The 15582-nt window shown below is 43.4% G+C and overlaps 1 protein-coding gene across 1 annotated transcript; it reads right to left on the bottom strand.

Moving 5' to 3' along the window:
• Window positions 1–1235: 1235 nt before the first annotated feature.
• MEIG1 (meiosis/spermiogenesis associated 1) lies at window positions 1236–15209 on the bottom strand. Its single transcript, XM_025396330.1, has 3 exons — window positions 15034–15209; window positions 7564–7730; window positions 1236–1584 (listed from the first exon to the last, which is right to left on the bottom strand). The coding sequence occupies exons 2-3, from the start codon at window positions 7699–7701 to the stop codon at window positions 1456–1458; spliced, it is 267 nt and encodes an 88-aa protein (XP_025252115.1). The 5' UTR covers window positions 7702–7730; window positions 15034–15209; the 3' UTR covers window positions 1236–1455.
• Between the last annotated feature and the right edge of the window lie 373 nt (window positions 15210–15582).

Here is a 15582-nt window from a genome sequence, read left to right on the forward strand (position 1 = left end):
TCAACGGGGGCTTCCCATGCTCTGCATATTCTATGGGCAGCAGTGTGGCTGGATTTAGGGTGTTCGCAGTCTCTAAGGTGATGTGTGGATTTTCACATAGGAGCCCTTGGTATCTCAGCATTCTAGGGTTAGAGAGCCAATGGTGTTCTCTCTGTTCCATTAAGGTGACAACTGTATGGGGCACCCGAATTATTAACTTCTGTCCAAAAGTGAGCTTGTTAGCATTCTCAGCTAACAGAGCAGTGGCAGCCAACGCCTTGAAACAGGGCAGCCATCCTGCGGCCACCAAGTCCAGTTGTTGGGACAGATATGTTACAGGTCGCTACCATGACACTAGCATTTGCACCAAGACTCCTGTGGCCATCCTCTTTCTTTCATGAACACACAGGTCAAAGGGCTTTGTCATGTCTGGCAGCCCTAGTGCTGGTGCCTGGATTAAGGCCTTCTTGCTTTTCTTGAAAGCCATATCCTGTTCTTTTTCCCGGAGGAGGAGCTCCTTTTCCCCTGCTTTCGATGCCGCATATAAAGGTTTTGCTAGGAGCCAGTACTTGGGGATCCACATGCGGCAGAAACCAGCAGACCATAGGAATTCCTGGACTTGCCGCCCTGTGTCTGGCAGAGGAATGCTACAGACAGTCTGTTTTCCTCCTGCCTAAGCTCATGCGGCCTTGGGAGATGTAAAAGCCAAGATACCAGAATCCTTGGCTACAGATCTGTGCCTTTTCCTTAGATACTCTATAGCCAGCTTTCCACAGCCCTCAAAGGAGGCTCTTCATTCCTTGGATACATTCTTTTCTGATGGGTGTGGATAGCAATGAATTATCTACGAATTGCATTAAGACACATCTGTCACTAGGTGGCGTGAAAGCCTTTAAGTCTGAGGCTAGTGCTTCTTCAAAGATAGTTGGGGAGTTTTTAAATCCTTAGGGAAGTCTTAGTCCAGGTACACTGAGATGGGCCTCACTCAAAGGCAAATGTCTCGGCTTACAGGGGCTAATCTGATGCAGAAGAATGCATCTTTAATGTCCAAGCATGTGAACCAAGCAGCACTAGCAGGTATTTGTCCCACCAGCAGCACTAGCAGGAATTTGTTTTATTGTTTGGTTTTTTTTTTTTCCTCATGCGCTTGAACCCGGGAGGCAAAGGTTGCAGTTAACCGAGATTGCACCCCTGCACTCCAGCCTGGGCAACAGAGCGAGACTCTGTCTCAAAACAAAACAAAATGGACAAAAAGAGCAGGACCAAGAAAGTACAACTTTAATGCATTTGCAGCCAGTTCTTAGAACAGGACAAGGTGATTAACAGATGCTAATTCTCATGGCTTTTGTGTTTCACAAAATAATAAACTGAAGATTGCATTTTGAATTATTTCTTAAAATGACAAACATTTACACGATGTAGAAGGAAATGATGAATTCTTAAAGTATAATTGACAAGTAATACAAAGAAGACAGGCTAGTAAGCATAAATTTTCACTTTGTGGACTTCCTTGTCATCACATTCCCTTTGTTTGTTGTAGTAATAGAACGTATTGTCCCTTCTCTGAAGTTTCTTCACATATCCTGTCTCTGGCCAACGATCTACCTGCACACCAAGAACCAGAGTACAAATGTTATAGTGCAGGGCTGATTTTTATCTCATATTTTACTGTCAAATAGTTAAAAAGTATGACTTACACCAACAAAGTATAAGATTAGATTTTAAAATGCTTCAGCTTTTAAAGTATTATACTCACAAGACACATCTTACATTGCAGCCTTATGCTGTAAGATAACTAATTCAGGCCCAGTGCAGTAGCTCATGCCTGTAATCCCAGCACGTTGGGAGGCTGAGGCAGGTAGATCAATTGAGGTCAGGAGTTCAAGACCAATCTGGCCAACATGGTGAAACCCTGTCTCTACTAAAAATACAAAAATTAGCCAGGCATGTTGGTAGGTGCCTACAATCCCAGCTACTCAGGGGGCTGAGGCAGGAGAATCGTTTGGACTCTGGAGGCAGAGGTTGCAGTGACCCTAGATGGTGCCACTGCACTCCAGCCTGGGCGACCCTGTCTCAAAAAACAACAACAAAAAAAGATGACTAATCCAGTGCTTTTCTCTAGAGCCCAATTTCTAGGTTTATTTCATTTTACTTTATTTTGGAGACAGAGTCTTGCTACATTGCCTAGGCTGGCCTTGAACTGCTGGAGTCAAGTGATCCTCCAAGCTCGGCCTCCCAAGTGCTGGAATTACAGGCCTGAGCCACTGCACCCAGCTTCAGTTTATAGATTTAAATTTCAATACTGTGGCCAAGGTAAGAGAAAACATTCAAAGTAATTGAAAGTTCATTTATCTTATGTTTACAGAAGATCTCAAACATTCTAACTTCTAAAATTAATACCACAGGAAGAAATTAGGGGTAAGCCCAGGCTCCATTTTGAAAGCAGTGCCTGCTGATTGTTGATGACTACACAGTGAATAAAGCAAGCAAGTCAAGAACTATCCAAAGTTGTACATGCATTTCCTTCTGCCCCAATTTCAAGTTCACCTTGAAATCCATTTTTTTTTTTTTTTTTTGAAACAGGGTCTCACTCTTTTCTCCCAGGCTGGAGTGCAGTGGTGCAATCATAGCTAACTACAGCCTCAACCTCCTGGGCTCAGGGGATCCTCCAGCCTCTGCCTCCTGAGTAGTTAGAACTACAGCTTTGCACTATTATGCCCAGATAAGTTTTCTATTTTTTTTTTTTTTTGTAGAGACAGGGTGTCACTATGTTGCCCAGGCTGGTCTCAAACTCCTAGCCTCAAGCAATCCTCCCACCTTGGCCTCCCAAAGTGTCAAAAATCTTTTTTAAATTTCTCCTACCATTCTTTACTATTATTATTATTATTATTATTATTATTATTATTATTATATGTTGCCCAGGTTGGTCTCAAACTCCTGGGCTCAAGTGATCCTCCTGTCTCAGCTTTCCAAAATGTTGGGATTACAGGTGTGAGCCACTGTTCCCAGCCATCTCCTACCATTCCTTCTTGTATACCATATTGGTTTGCGTACTCTATCATTTGGCTTGATCTAATTTGGAGATCTGTCTCCCCACTTCCTCTTCAATGTCATCCTTTCCTGGGGAGGTTAATGTATTTTGCTACTGTCAAATATGTTCCTTTCAGAGTTCGTGAGATGCACTTGATCATGACCAAAACCTCATTATCTGGGTTGTAGAAAACCAAATCCCGCTCTTCAACACCGTCTATACAGGCAGCCCTGCACCTTCACTCCAAATCCCGCTCTTCAACACCGTCTATACAGGCAGCCCTGCACCTTCACTCCAAATCCCGCTCTTCAACACCGTCTGTGCAGGCAGCCCTGCACCTTCACTCCAAATCCCACTATCAACACCATCTATACAGGCAGCCCTGCACCTTTTCTGTTCCCCATGAATAAATCTCAGCTTTCAGTAGGAAGAGGAGATGAATATACCATCTGTGTCCACAAGTCTTTTATTGTCTAATAACACATCTTCATGTTTTGTGTCATCTCATTTACTTATGAATTAGCGAGAATAGGTAACAGCGTATCTGAGAAGCCTTGGCAGGCCCTCTGACATACATTACAGAACACCAGCAGTCCTTTTCACCACTGAGGCCAGGCCTGCCTGTGTGGCTTCCAATACCTTTGGCAGGGAAAGGAGGTGTTCTCAAGACTCCATTACAGCCCTCTTCCCCCCGGTGCCAGGAGCAGATTCTCTGAAAACCGTCTGATCCAGTGAGAAAACAATACAACCACTGCCTCTTCTGAACATCTGGAGCTAAGCTACTTTATATGAGATAATCCTTAGGACAGCTAGGTTGGTCCTATGCTTGTTGACTTCTAGACATTTTTCCTTTTGATGCCCCTTGGCATCTCTGAACTTTTTTTTCTTCTTGACTTTCAACTTGATCATTTTCATTTGATCTGGGAAACCTTCTTGCCTGTGGTGAAATGGAATGAGATCTTCAAGTTCAAGGACTTTCTCCTCAGGAGGGAAGGTCAGCAAGCACTTTACCACCAGGTAACAAAAAACTTCTCTCAAACCCTCAAACCACTGCACACTAGGAGAAACATCCCACCCAAAGCAAGCCTTCAGCCACCATCCTATCGATCCCTAAAGACCCACTGCAAATGTCTCTGGGGACATGAAGCCCTCTCTGAGGACTGTCCCTGGAAGGAAGTGATTTTGTTTTCCTCTAAACCCCTGTGCTTCTTTTTGTTAAGGCACATATACTTTGATTTGTGTAAGGTTTTATTGTTCTTGTTACTTATTTTAGACTCTAAGATGATGAGATTAGTAAAAGTTATAATTTACTAACACTTGTTCCTTCAGTTAACAATTTTTTTGTGGGGGAGTCTCACTCTGTCGCCCAGGCTGGAGTGCAGTGGCATGATCTCAGCTTACTGCAACCTCCACCTCCCAGGTTCAAGTTATTCTCCTGTCTCAGCCTCCCTAGTAGCTGGGATTACAGGTGTGCAGCACTATGCCCGGCTAATTTTTTGTATTTTTTAGTAGAGACAGGGTTTCATCATGTTGGCCAGGCTGGTCTCTAACTCCTGACTGCAGGTGATCTGCCCGCCTCTGCCTCCCAAAGTGCTGGGATTACAGGCGTGAGCCACTGTGCCCGGCCCAACAAATTATGAGCACTATAATGTCAGGCACTTCAAACATGTGATTACATTTAATTTTTGTGACAATTTTCTTTTCTTTCTTTTCTTTTTTTTTTTTTTTTGAGACAGGGTCCTGCTCTCTCTCCCAGGCTGGTGGGCTGGTGTGCAGTGATGTGATCACAGCTCATTGCAGCCTCTATCTCCTGCACTCAAGCAGTCCTCCTGCCTGAGCCTCCCAGTAGCTGGGACTACAGAGACACTCCACCATGCCTGGCTAATTAAAAAAATTTTTTGTAGAGATGGGGTCTGTGTTGCCCAGGTTGGTCTTGAAATCCTGGCCTCAAGCAGTCCTTCAGCCTCAGCCTCCCAAAGCACTGGGCTTAGAGGCGTAAGCCACCAAACCTGGCCACCTATGAGTCTGAGGCCTGTATATCTTTAGGGGCATCCCAATCTTAAGGCAGGGTATGAAGCTTATTTATTTATTTATTTATTTATTGAGATGGAGTTTCACTCTTGTTGCCCAGGCTGGAGTGCAATGGTGTGATCTCAGCTCACTACAACCTCCACCTCCTGGTTTCAAGCAATTCTCCTGCCTCAGCCTCCCGAGTAGCTAGGATTATAGGCATGCACCACCACGCCTCGCTAATTTTGTATTTTTAGTAGAGATAGGGTTTCTCCATGTTGGTCAGGTTGGTCTAAAACTCCCAACCCCAGATGATCCACCTGCCTCGGCCTCCCAAAGTGCTGGGATTACAGGTGTGAGCCACCATGCCCGGCCCAAAGCTTATTTTAAACAGCATAACAATGATAATGCTTCTGTTTTATCTATTTAAAGGCCTTAGATGATACAGTAATGAAAATTATCGTTGGCAATGGGGATAGAGTATAATGGTTGAGAAGACAGATATATGGAAGGCACAGTAATCAATCTTCACTTGATTAGTATTTTGAATTTTATTGTTAACCCCAATAATGTCTGCTAAATTAATGTCTATTAAAGAGGCAATAACATTTTAATTCTGTATTGCCTCCATTATTTTTCCTATGTACTTTTAAATTTTTAATTAAATTAATTAATTTATTTATTTGAGATGGAATCTCGCTTTGTTGCCCAGGCTGGAGTGCGATGGTGTGATCTTGGCTCACTGCAACCTCCACCTCCCAGGCTGAAGTGATTCTCCTGCCTCAGCCTCCTGAGTAGCTGGGACTACAGGTGCCTGCCACCATGCCCAGCTAATTTTTGCATTTTTAGTAGAGATGGGGTTTTACCATGTTGACCAGGCTGGTCTCGAACTCCTGACCTCAAGTGATCTGCCTACCTCAGCCTCCCAAAGTGCTGGGATTTCAGGTGTGAGCCACCGTTCCCAGCTTCCTATGTACTTTTAAAGGAATTTTTAAGTACAGGTCAAAGAATAGAATAAAAGAAAAAGAAACAAGAGCTTATAGGGATTTGTAAAACCTACACATTAGTCTCTGAAAAATGACAAGTTAGTAAAAAATAATGAAAAATAAACCAAGTTAATAAACACTGTTATAATCCCAAATCTAAAAATTAAAATATATTTATTAATACTATGTCATATTTTACAATACAGTTGACCCTTGACCAACGCAAGTTTGAACTTGGGGAGTCCATTTATACATGGATTTTTTCAAAAAATATGTTGAAATTTTTTTTGAGATTTGCAACGATTAGAAAAATTTTGCAAACTACACAGACTAGAAATATAAAATAAAATTAAGAAAAAGGTTTGTCATTAATGCATAAAATATATTAAGATATTAGTGTATTTCTGGGTTGATCAATTGTTTACCATATGGGCAAGTCCTTCTGTTAACACTAGGTTACTAGTAGTTGTTTTGGGGAGTCAAAACTTATACACACATTTTTGACAGCATGAAGCACTGAACCCCCTAGTCCCTGTGTTGTTCAGGGGTGAACTGAATTTGTAAACAACATGTCTCTTAAGAGTCACTTGAACCCGGGAGGCGGAGGTTGCAGTGAGCCGAGATTGCGCCAGTGCACTCCAGCCTGGGAGAAAAAAAAGAAGTGTCTTAGTAGTCAACAGAATAAATAAGAAGAACCACACAGTATAAACGGGAGCCAAATCTAGACTTTGGTCTAGCCTTCGTAAAGGAAAGCTAGATCTCTACTCTCTCAGAAAAGTCTGGGATATACTACCAAAGTCACCAGTTGTTTCAACACTTTTGTTTATAAGGTATAATCGCCACAAACAAACAAACAAAAAAACAATTTTAATCTCTTTCTAATTCATGGTTAAAATAAAAAGTAAAAGGAGGGAAATAATAGTTATCCCACAAACTGATTATCTGATAATAAAATCACCTGAGTGAGGAAAAAAGATTCTTTTTTTGTGGTCTACCATAAAAGATTCATTTAGCAGAGCACAGTTGCTCAATAAAACATAGAAAATTCTGAATGTGCCCAGCTGAATGACCACCTCTTCCCTCACTCTGCCTGCAAATCATTCTTCTGGGCCTCTCCCCCTCAATAAGATGAGAAAGTCTGGCTGGGTGTCATGGCTATTGCCTGTAATCCCAGCACTCTGGGAGGCTGAAGCGCGTGGATCACTTGAAGTCAGGAGTTCAAGACTAGCCTGGCCAACATGGCAAAATCCTGTCTCTACAAAAATACAAAAATTAGCCAGGCGTGATGGTGCACACCTGTGATCCCAGCTACTTGGCTGAGGCAGGAGAATCCCTTGAACCTCAGAGGTGGAGTGAGCGGAGATTGCGTCACTGCACTCCAGCCTGGGTGACAGAATGAGACTCTGTCTCAAAAAATAGAATAAAATAAAATAAAATAAATAAAATGAGAGAGTTGGAGTAGAATTCCCTTCAGTTATTCTCTGGTTGTTCATAAAATACTTTTCAGCATCTGAGAAACGCACTTCTAGTTGAGGTTTGTAGAGGCATAAATCTTACCACAGAAACTTGTTTCACTTGTTTATATTCGGTTTCATCCCGATATCCTGCTTGTTGAAATCTGTACAGATTTTCTATCTCTTCTGACCATTTTTTGGCACGACTTACTGATTTTGGTTTTACGTCAGAACTAGCCATGGTTACAGAGGCCTTATTACCAAGAATATCTGAAAGATGTTAAAACAACATTAATAGATAATGTAATAATGACAGTTTTGAAATTCCCTTTAAGAATAAACAAAACTACCACTTAAAAATTATACTTAGAGTTGAGAATCCCATTAAATATATTAGTTTTTAAACACACAATTCCAAGATTAAGAAGGATTCATGTTCCATTTTGTGGGGATAAAACTGTAACAAACAAACAAAAAACCCCAAGTACCTGAAAGATACATAAAAGTCTATTTATTTCTTTATCAATAAAATCACAGTCAGAGTTGGCGTTACGGAGTGATGTTTTAAAAGCTGTATACAAATACTGGAGTTCCAGGTAATAGTTTGCACATTTCTGAAAACATGCTCAATAAATTGTCAAAATATCCACCACCATTCCATTTACCTGTGTTCAAAACTGCATCTCTCTCTCTCTCTCTCTTAATACGGTAAGGTAAGATCCATCTTCTCACTCTCTTCCCTTTCTTGTTTCGGGGAGGGAATGGTTTATTCTTTTTTTTTTTTTTTTTTTTGAGACGGAGTCTCGCTCTGACACCCAGGCTGGAGTGCAGTGGCCTGATCTCGGCTCACTGCAAGCTCCGCCTCCCGGGTTCACACCATTCTCCTGCCTCAGCCTCCCAAGTAGCTAGGACTACAGGCATCCGCCACCGTGCCCGGGTAATTTTTTGTATTTTTAGTAAAGACGGGGTTTCACCGTGTTAGCCAGGATGGTCTCGATCTCCTGACCTTGTGACCTGCTCCGCCTCGGCCTCCCAAAGTGCTTGGATTACAGGCGTGAGCCACCGAGCCCTGCCATACCTGATTTTTTGATGAACCAATGTGAGAAGATGGACTAACACAGATTCCATGCACACCGTGTGGCTGTCGTGGTACTGAGATCATGGATTTAAAAACAGTGTAGGAGGTCACTAATAGTCTTGGAAAGTCAGATATATGATTTTAGTTCATGTAATCATCTATTCACCAAATTTCCATAACAAGTTTTTCAAAGGCATAATCTTGTACTTGTTTTCTCAGCTACTTATTTTATTAACAAAATATATCAGTCATTTAACTGAAATAAAGTGTCCAGAATTTTCACTATGATTCCTTGAATCCATTCTTCTATTAAAATATATTTCTATTGGCTGAAACACATTAAAGTCAGATCCTGTAAATAAATTAATATTTTTTGAATTTTTTTCAGTCACAATGACAAATGCTCATTATGTTAAAAAGGCCAAGAAATACATTAAAGTATAACAAGGAAAGGCTGGACATGGTGGCTCAGGCCTGTAATCCTAGCACTTTGGGAGACTGAGGTGAGGAGACCTGAGGTCAGGAGTTCAAGACTAGCCTGGCCAACATGGTGAAACCCCATCTCTACTAAAAATGCAAAATTAGCCAGGCGTGGTGGCACATGCCTGTAATCTCAGCTACTTGGGAGGCTGAGTCAGGAGAATCGCTTGAACCTGGGAGGTGGAGGTTGCAGTGAGCTGAGATCATACCATTGCACTCCAGCCTGGGCAACATGAGCGAAACTCCTTCTCAAAAAAGAAAAAAAAATTAACTGGGCATGGTGGAAGCTGCCTGCAATCCTTGCTACTTGGGAGGCTAAGGTTTGAGAATTGCTTGAAACCCAGGAGGTGGAGGTTGCAGGGAGCCAATACTGCTCCATTGCACTCCAGCCTGGGTAACAGACTGAGACTCTGGCTCCAAAAAAAAAAAAAAAAAATATATATATATATATATAAAGGAAAAGTCAAAATAAGCATCACATCAGTTAGAAATATCCATCCTTCATACTGGGTAAAAATTATGCTAAATACATGATGAATTAACATAGACTTAAAAGTTTTATTTAAAAAGATCTTACAATAAATGCTTTCACAGGACATAAATTTAGCTTTACTTGGATTTAATAGGTGAAAAACAGGAAATGGAAATAAAATGGACAGACTTGCTGAATTTCAGACATGTATTTCTTCAGTATGAAAGATGTAGCCTAAATGTTCCCTTAGTGGTTAGTAAAAAAAGATAATGAAGACTGTTAGGAGGCTAAGTCACAAGTACCAATGGACTCTTTTCTATGAAAAATAAGAAAGTTGGTCTAATGCTCTTCCTATTTAGATTTGTGTTGAATTACTTAACATTGTAAAGATTATAGTGTTTACGTTGTATTTTTTTTTTTTTTTTTGAGACATAGTCTCGCTCTGTCACCAGGCTATAGTGCAGTGGCGTGAACTCTGTTCACTGCATCCTTCGCCTCCCAGGTTCAAGTGATTCTCCTGCCTTAGCCTCCTGAGTAGCTGGGACTACAGGCACGCACCACCATGCCCAGCTGATTTTTGTATTTTAGTAGATGAGGTTTCACCCTTTTGGCCAGGATGGTCTCGATCTCTTGACCTCGTGATCCACCCACCTCGGCCTCCCAAAATGCTGGGATTACAGGCATGAGCCACCGCGCTGGGCCCACTGCATTCTGAAATCATAATTCCCAGAGTTGTTTGAACTTAGCTCCAGATTTAAATGAAGGCATGAGTCACACAGTTCTTACCCTGATAAAAGAAATTATTTCAGTAGCATTAGTATTACTGTTTGCATTTTTTCCAATGTGCATACCGACATGTACATTGATCAGATCAAAGAAAATCAGAGTTTTGTCAGTATGTTGACTTCTTAAAAACTTTTGATCTTTAGTTATTGACTTAGGCTCAGACCCATGTTGCATTTTAAGGCAATTCTTTTTTTTTTTTTGAAATGGAGTCTCACTGCATTGCCCAGGCTGGAGTGCAGTGGTGTCAGCTTGGCTCACTGTGGCCTCCTGAGTTCAAGCGATTCTCCTGCCTCAGCCTCCTGAGTAGCTGGGACTACAGATGCGTACCACCCCACCCAGCTAATTTATATATATATATTTTTTTCTTTTTTCTTTTCTTTTCTTTTTTTCTTTTGAGACGTTATCTCGCTCTGTTGCCCAGGCTGGAGTGCAGTGGTGTGATTTTGGCTCACTGCAAGTTCCACCTCCCGGGTTCACACCATTCTCCTGCCTCAGCCTCCCGAGTAGCTGGAACTACAGGTGCCCACTACCATGCCTGGCTAATTTTTTGTATTTTTAGTAGAGATGGGGTTTCACCGTGTTAACCAGGATGGTCTTGATCTCCTGACTTCGTGATCCGCCCACCTTGGCCTCCCAAAGTGCTGGGATTACAGGCATGAGCCATCACGCCCGGCCACATTTTTATATTTTTAGTAGAGATGCTAAATGGGATGTTTTGCAGGCTGGTCTCGAACTCCTGGCTTCAAATGATTCGTGTACATCGGCCTCCCACAGTGCTGCGATTACAGGCGTAAACCACCGCACCGGGTTCAGTTTTATAGTATTATACGAATTTATGTAAAATTTGGAACACTTGGCAAAACAATAAATAAGCCATGCTTCAGTGAAACCTTTGTCCTTTAATGCCATTCATTCTAGTGGGAAGTTCGCTACTCCACTGTTGCACAATATACTAGCAATATACCAGCTATGACAAAGAGGTGAGTTGGACATGTGATACAGCCCAAGAATCCATTCATATATATAATATGATATATTACACAGCAATATAGATATGTTACACAGGAAAAAGGTTCTAAGAAATATTAAAGAAAAAAGTTAGGCCAGGCGTGGTGGCTCACCCCTGTAATCCTAGCGCTTTGGGAGGCTGAGGCGGGTGCATCACCTGAGGTCGGAAGTTTGAGACCACCTCGACCAACATGGAGAAACCCCATCTCTACGAAAAATACAAAATTAGCTGGGTGTGGTAGCGCATGCCTGTAATCCCAGCTAATCAGGAGACTGAGGTAGGAGAATTGCTTGAACCTGGGAGGCAGAGGTTGCAGAGAGCCCAGATCGTGCCATTGCACTCCAGCCTGGGCAACAAAAGTGAAACTCTGTCTAAAAAAAAAAAAAAGTTAGTGAACTCACTGTATTAAAATACTTTCAGGACAGGAACGGACTGGCTCACGCCTGTAATCCCAGCACTCTGGGAGGCTGAGGTGGGTGGATCACAAGGTCAGGAGTACAAGACCAGCCTGGCCAATATGGTGAAACCCCGTGTCTACTAAAAATAATTAGCTGGGCATGGTAGGTAGCGGGCATCTGTAGTACCAGCTACTGGGGAGGCTGAGGCAGAAAACTGCTTGAACCCAGGAGGTGGAGGTTGCAGTGAGCCGAGATGGTGCCACTGCACTCCAGCCTGGGTGACAGAGCGAGACTCTGTCTGAAAAACAAATAAACAAATAAATAAAAACAAAAACCCTTTCAAAATTAGTCATATTTTTATATGAATTTAGTGACTGTATTACTTACAGGACTTTTAGAGATGAAGCACATGCAGTGATACAATCTGAATCTTTGTCTTATCCAAGCCCTCTTTGCTTTAGGCTTGACTTTTTGCTCATATTCATTCAAAACATATTTTCTTGAATGCCATCTATGTAACCTTTTGTCACTTTCAGCTCAGAAAATTACAGCAACTATACATAAAAATGCTACATTTAATAGATGAGCAGAAAATATGCTGTATTCAATTGGACTTTGGAGAAAATCACCACTTTTCTCAGTAGAAATAGACATCTTCCAGTTATTATTAAGCATTTCAAAATTTTATTTTCCCAAAATACTTAAAGAGAATATGAATGTAAATTTCACCATAATAGGAACTCTAGTGACTACCGTAACTATGCTATATAAGTGGTGGTGGTGGAAATTCTTTTTTTTTTTTTTTTTGGCCTTTCATTTTATTAAAAACACAAAATGAAACTAAAATTAGGAAAGATCAACTTACAATTCCTTGATAGATTTTTCAGTAATTCTATAGGAAATTCAGTGGCGGTACTAATTCTGCTGGCACTCAGCACCTGCAGACTGAGTGGTTTCTTTACTGGCAGTTGTGCCAAAAAAAGAATTGATAAAAAATACATTCAATGGCTGGATGCAGTGGCTCACACCTGTAACCCCAGCTCTTTCTGAGACCGAGGAGGGAGAATCATTTGAGTCCAAGAGTTCAAGACCAGCCTGGGCAACATAGTGAGACCCTGTCTCTACAAAAAATAAAATTAGCTGGGTGTGGTGTCCCATGCCTGTAGTCTCAGCTGCTGGGGACGCTACGGTGGGTGGATTGTTTGAGCTCCCAAGGTTGAGGCCACAGTCAGCTGTGATGGAGTCACTGCACTTCAGCCTGGGAGACGAGTGAGACCCTGCCTCAAGAAAAAAATAATTTAAAATTAAATAAAAGTAAACATTTGGGCCAGGCGCGGAGGCTCACGCCTGTAATCCCAGCATTTTGGGAAGCCGAGGCAGCTGGATCACCTGAGGTCAGGAGTTCGAGACCAGCCTGGCCAACATGGTGAAACCCCGTCTCGGGGCTGGACACGGTGGCTGACGCCTGTAATCCCAACACTTTGGGAGGCCGAGGTGGGCGGATCATGAGGTCAGGAGATCGAGTCCATCCTGGCTAACATGGTGAAACCCCGTCTCTACTAAAAAAAAAAAAAAAAAAAAAATTAGCGGGGCGTGGTGGCGGTCCCCTGTAGTCCCAGCTACTCCAGAGGCTGAGGCAGGAGAATGATGTGAACCTGGGAGGTGGAGCTTGCAGTGAGCCGAGATCACACCACTGCACTCCAGCCTGGGCAACAGAGCAAGGCTCCATCTCAAATAAATAAATAAAATACAAATACATTTGATGTCTAAAATACCAAGTTGTATCTCCACAAAAAGGAAACAGCAATGCCTGAGTTTCTGGTTTGTAAAACTGAATTACATGAAACAGAGTTTATATGCATATGGATGGTCCCACAGAAAGGTTCAACTCGCATCTCCACTTTACCATGGTGCACAAGCAACATGCATTCAGTAGAAAGTGTAATTCGAGTACCCATACAACCATTCTGTTTTCCATTCAGAATGCAGTATTCAGTAAGTTACATGACATAGTCAACACTTTATTATAAAATAGCCTTTGTGTTAGACGATGTTGCCCAACTGCAGGCAAGGTAAGTGTTCTGAGGACGTTTAAGTTTGGCTAGGTGCATTAAATGCATTTTCGACCTACCATGGGTTTACTGGGACATAACCCCATGGTTCAATAGAGGAGCATGTTATGTTCTTTATTATTTTTTTGAGACAGTTTTGCTCTTGTTGCCCAGGCTGGAGTGCAATGGGGCAATCTTGGCTCAACGCAACCTCTGCCTCCCGAGTTAAAGCGATTCTCCTGCCTCAGCCTCCCCTCTAGCTGAGATTTCAGGTATGCGCCACCACGCCCGTCTAATTTTTTTGTATTTTTAGTAGAGACGGGGTTTTTCCATGTTGGTCAGGCTAGTCTCGAACTCCTGACCTTACGTGACCCGCCTGCGTCAGGCTCCCAAAGTGCTGGGATTACAGGCGTGAGCCACCACGCCCGGCCTCGAGCTTGTTATTTTAAAAACCCACCATCTGAAATCCCTGACAATCTAAAGTTGTAACAGAAGCTTCTGATGTAGCCAGCCACCCAAATTCCTTTTTCACTTCCCTTCCACTCTGAAAAGTGCGTTTACTTTTAGTAGTATTAAAACTTCAAGGGCATCAGCCGCCCTTATAGTCCGTTTTTTTTTCTCCTGTTAGGTTTCTGTTTCTAAAAGGCAGCAGGAGTAGCCCTGTAATCAGCACGTAACCTTAGGCAAGGCCATGAACACGCCTCGGCCTGTTTCCTTAACTGAAAGAGAAGCATTAGACGGTCTCTAAGGTCCTGGAACTCCCGTCCGCTGTCGCTGGGCGTTCATTTGAAAGACAAAAGCGGTTCCCAAAGCACGCCTGGCGGTCCCTGCTCCGGGAGTGCAACCTGCATATGTGCAGCACAAAGCCGCTCCCTTCCGGCCCCCACAGCTAACCTGCAGTCCCCATCCCTCCAACTTCCTTTCTGCCATAAATTACTCAATGTGTGGGAGGTGAAATCTGCCTAAGAAGGCTAGGATGGACAAAGCACAGTATTCCAAAATTTAGGGTCCAAATCAGAACCCTCGGAGTCGCGGCTCCTAAAGCCAATGGGGTCCGGGGCAGCCCGGAAACTTCCGGGAGAACCGGACTCTGAGATTCTGGGACGGCCAAATAGTGACCCGCTTCCCTGAAAAACACGGAAGACACATGAAAACCACGGGATCATCTGGGCAAACCTCAAGAGACACTAGAGAACTGCGGGGCGGAGAAGGCGAAGCAAGGACTTCCGGGGTGGGGCTACGGCCGGGGCGCAGGGGTTGGCGGGCAGGGCCCCCGCCTCCAGCGACGCATCCACCCACCCCTGGGTCCGGCTCTCCGGTTATCCTCGCTCCGCCGAGCTGGAGAGGCCGGGGGCGCCCGGGAGCTCACAGGCGGGCGTGGCGGTGCTCGCGTTCTCTATTCGGGATCCTAGGGCAGGGCCAGCGAGAGGCCAAGTGTTGTGGCCTCTGTGACCCTCGCGTCTCTTAGTAACGCGGTGGAGCTGCAGGAGTTTCCGGCTCCTTCAGGCCCCGCCCAGCTCGCTCAGGCCCCGCCCCCGGGAATAGGCTTTTATGCGCACGCGCGAGGGCTGGAGCGGGTGCCGGCCTAGCTCACTGTGCCAACGTAGGTCTCACGTAGGATCGCTGCCAGGGGTTACCCCTGAGCAGATACGGAGGGCGAAATGGGTTACTTTCTGCTTCTTGAATCCCAGATACAATTCCCTATGAAAGCTAATCACAGCATGGAGACTACTGCCGTTTGTAGTTCCTGATAGTAGATATCTCCTATCCATTTGCCGCGAATGAACCAATCCAGAGAGTCGCCATAGTGCCTGACAATCAGTAAACCTACAATAAATGGTATCTATA

Source organism: Theropithecus gelada, chromosome 9 (genome assembly GCF_003255815.1).
Source record: "Theropithecus gelada isolate Dixy chromosome 9, Tgel_1.0, whole genome shotgun sequence".
Lineage (NCBI taxonomy): Eukaryota > Metazoa > Chordata > Mammalia > Primates > Cercopithecidae > Theropithecus > Theropithecus gelada.

Coding starts and splice junctions, on each gene's coding strand:
- MEIG1 (XM_025396330.1), bottom strand. CDS start 7,701: ATGGCTAGTTCTGACGTAAAACCAAAATCAGTAAGTCGTGCCAAAAAA. Junction 1,585..7,563: donor AAGTGAAACAAGTTTCTGTG/GTAAGATTTATG, acceptor CTTGGTGTGCAG/GTAGATCGTTGGCCAGAGAC.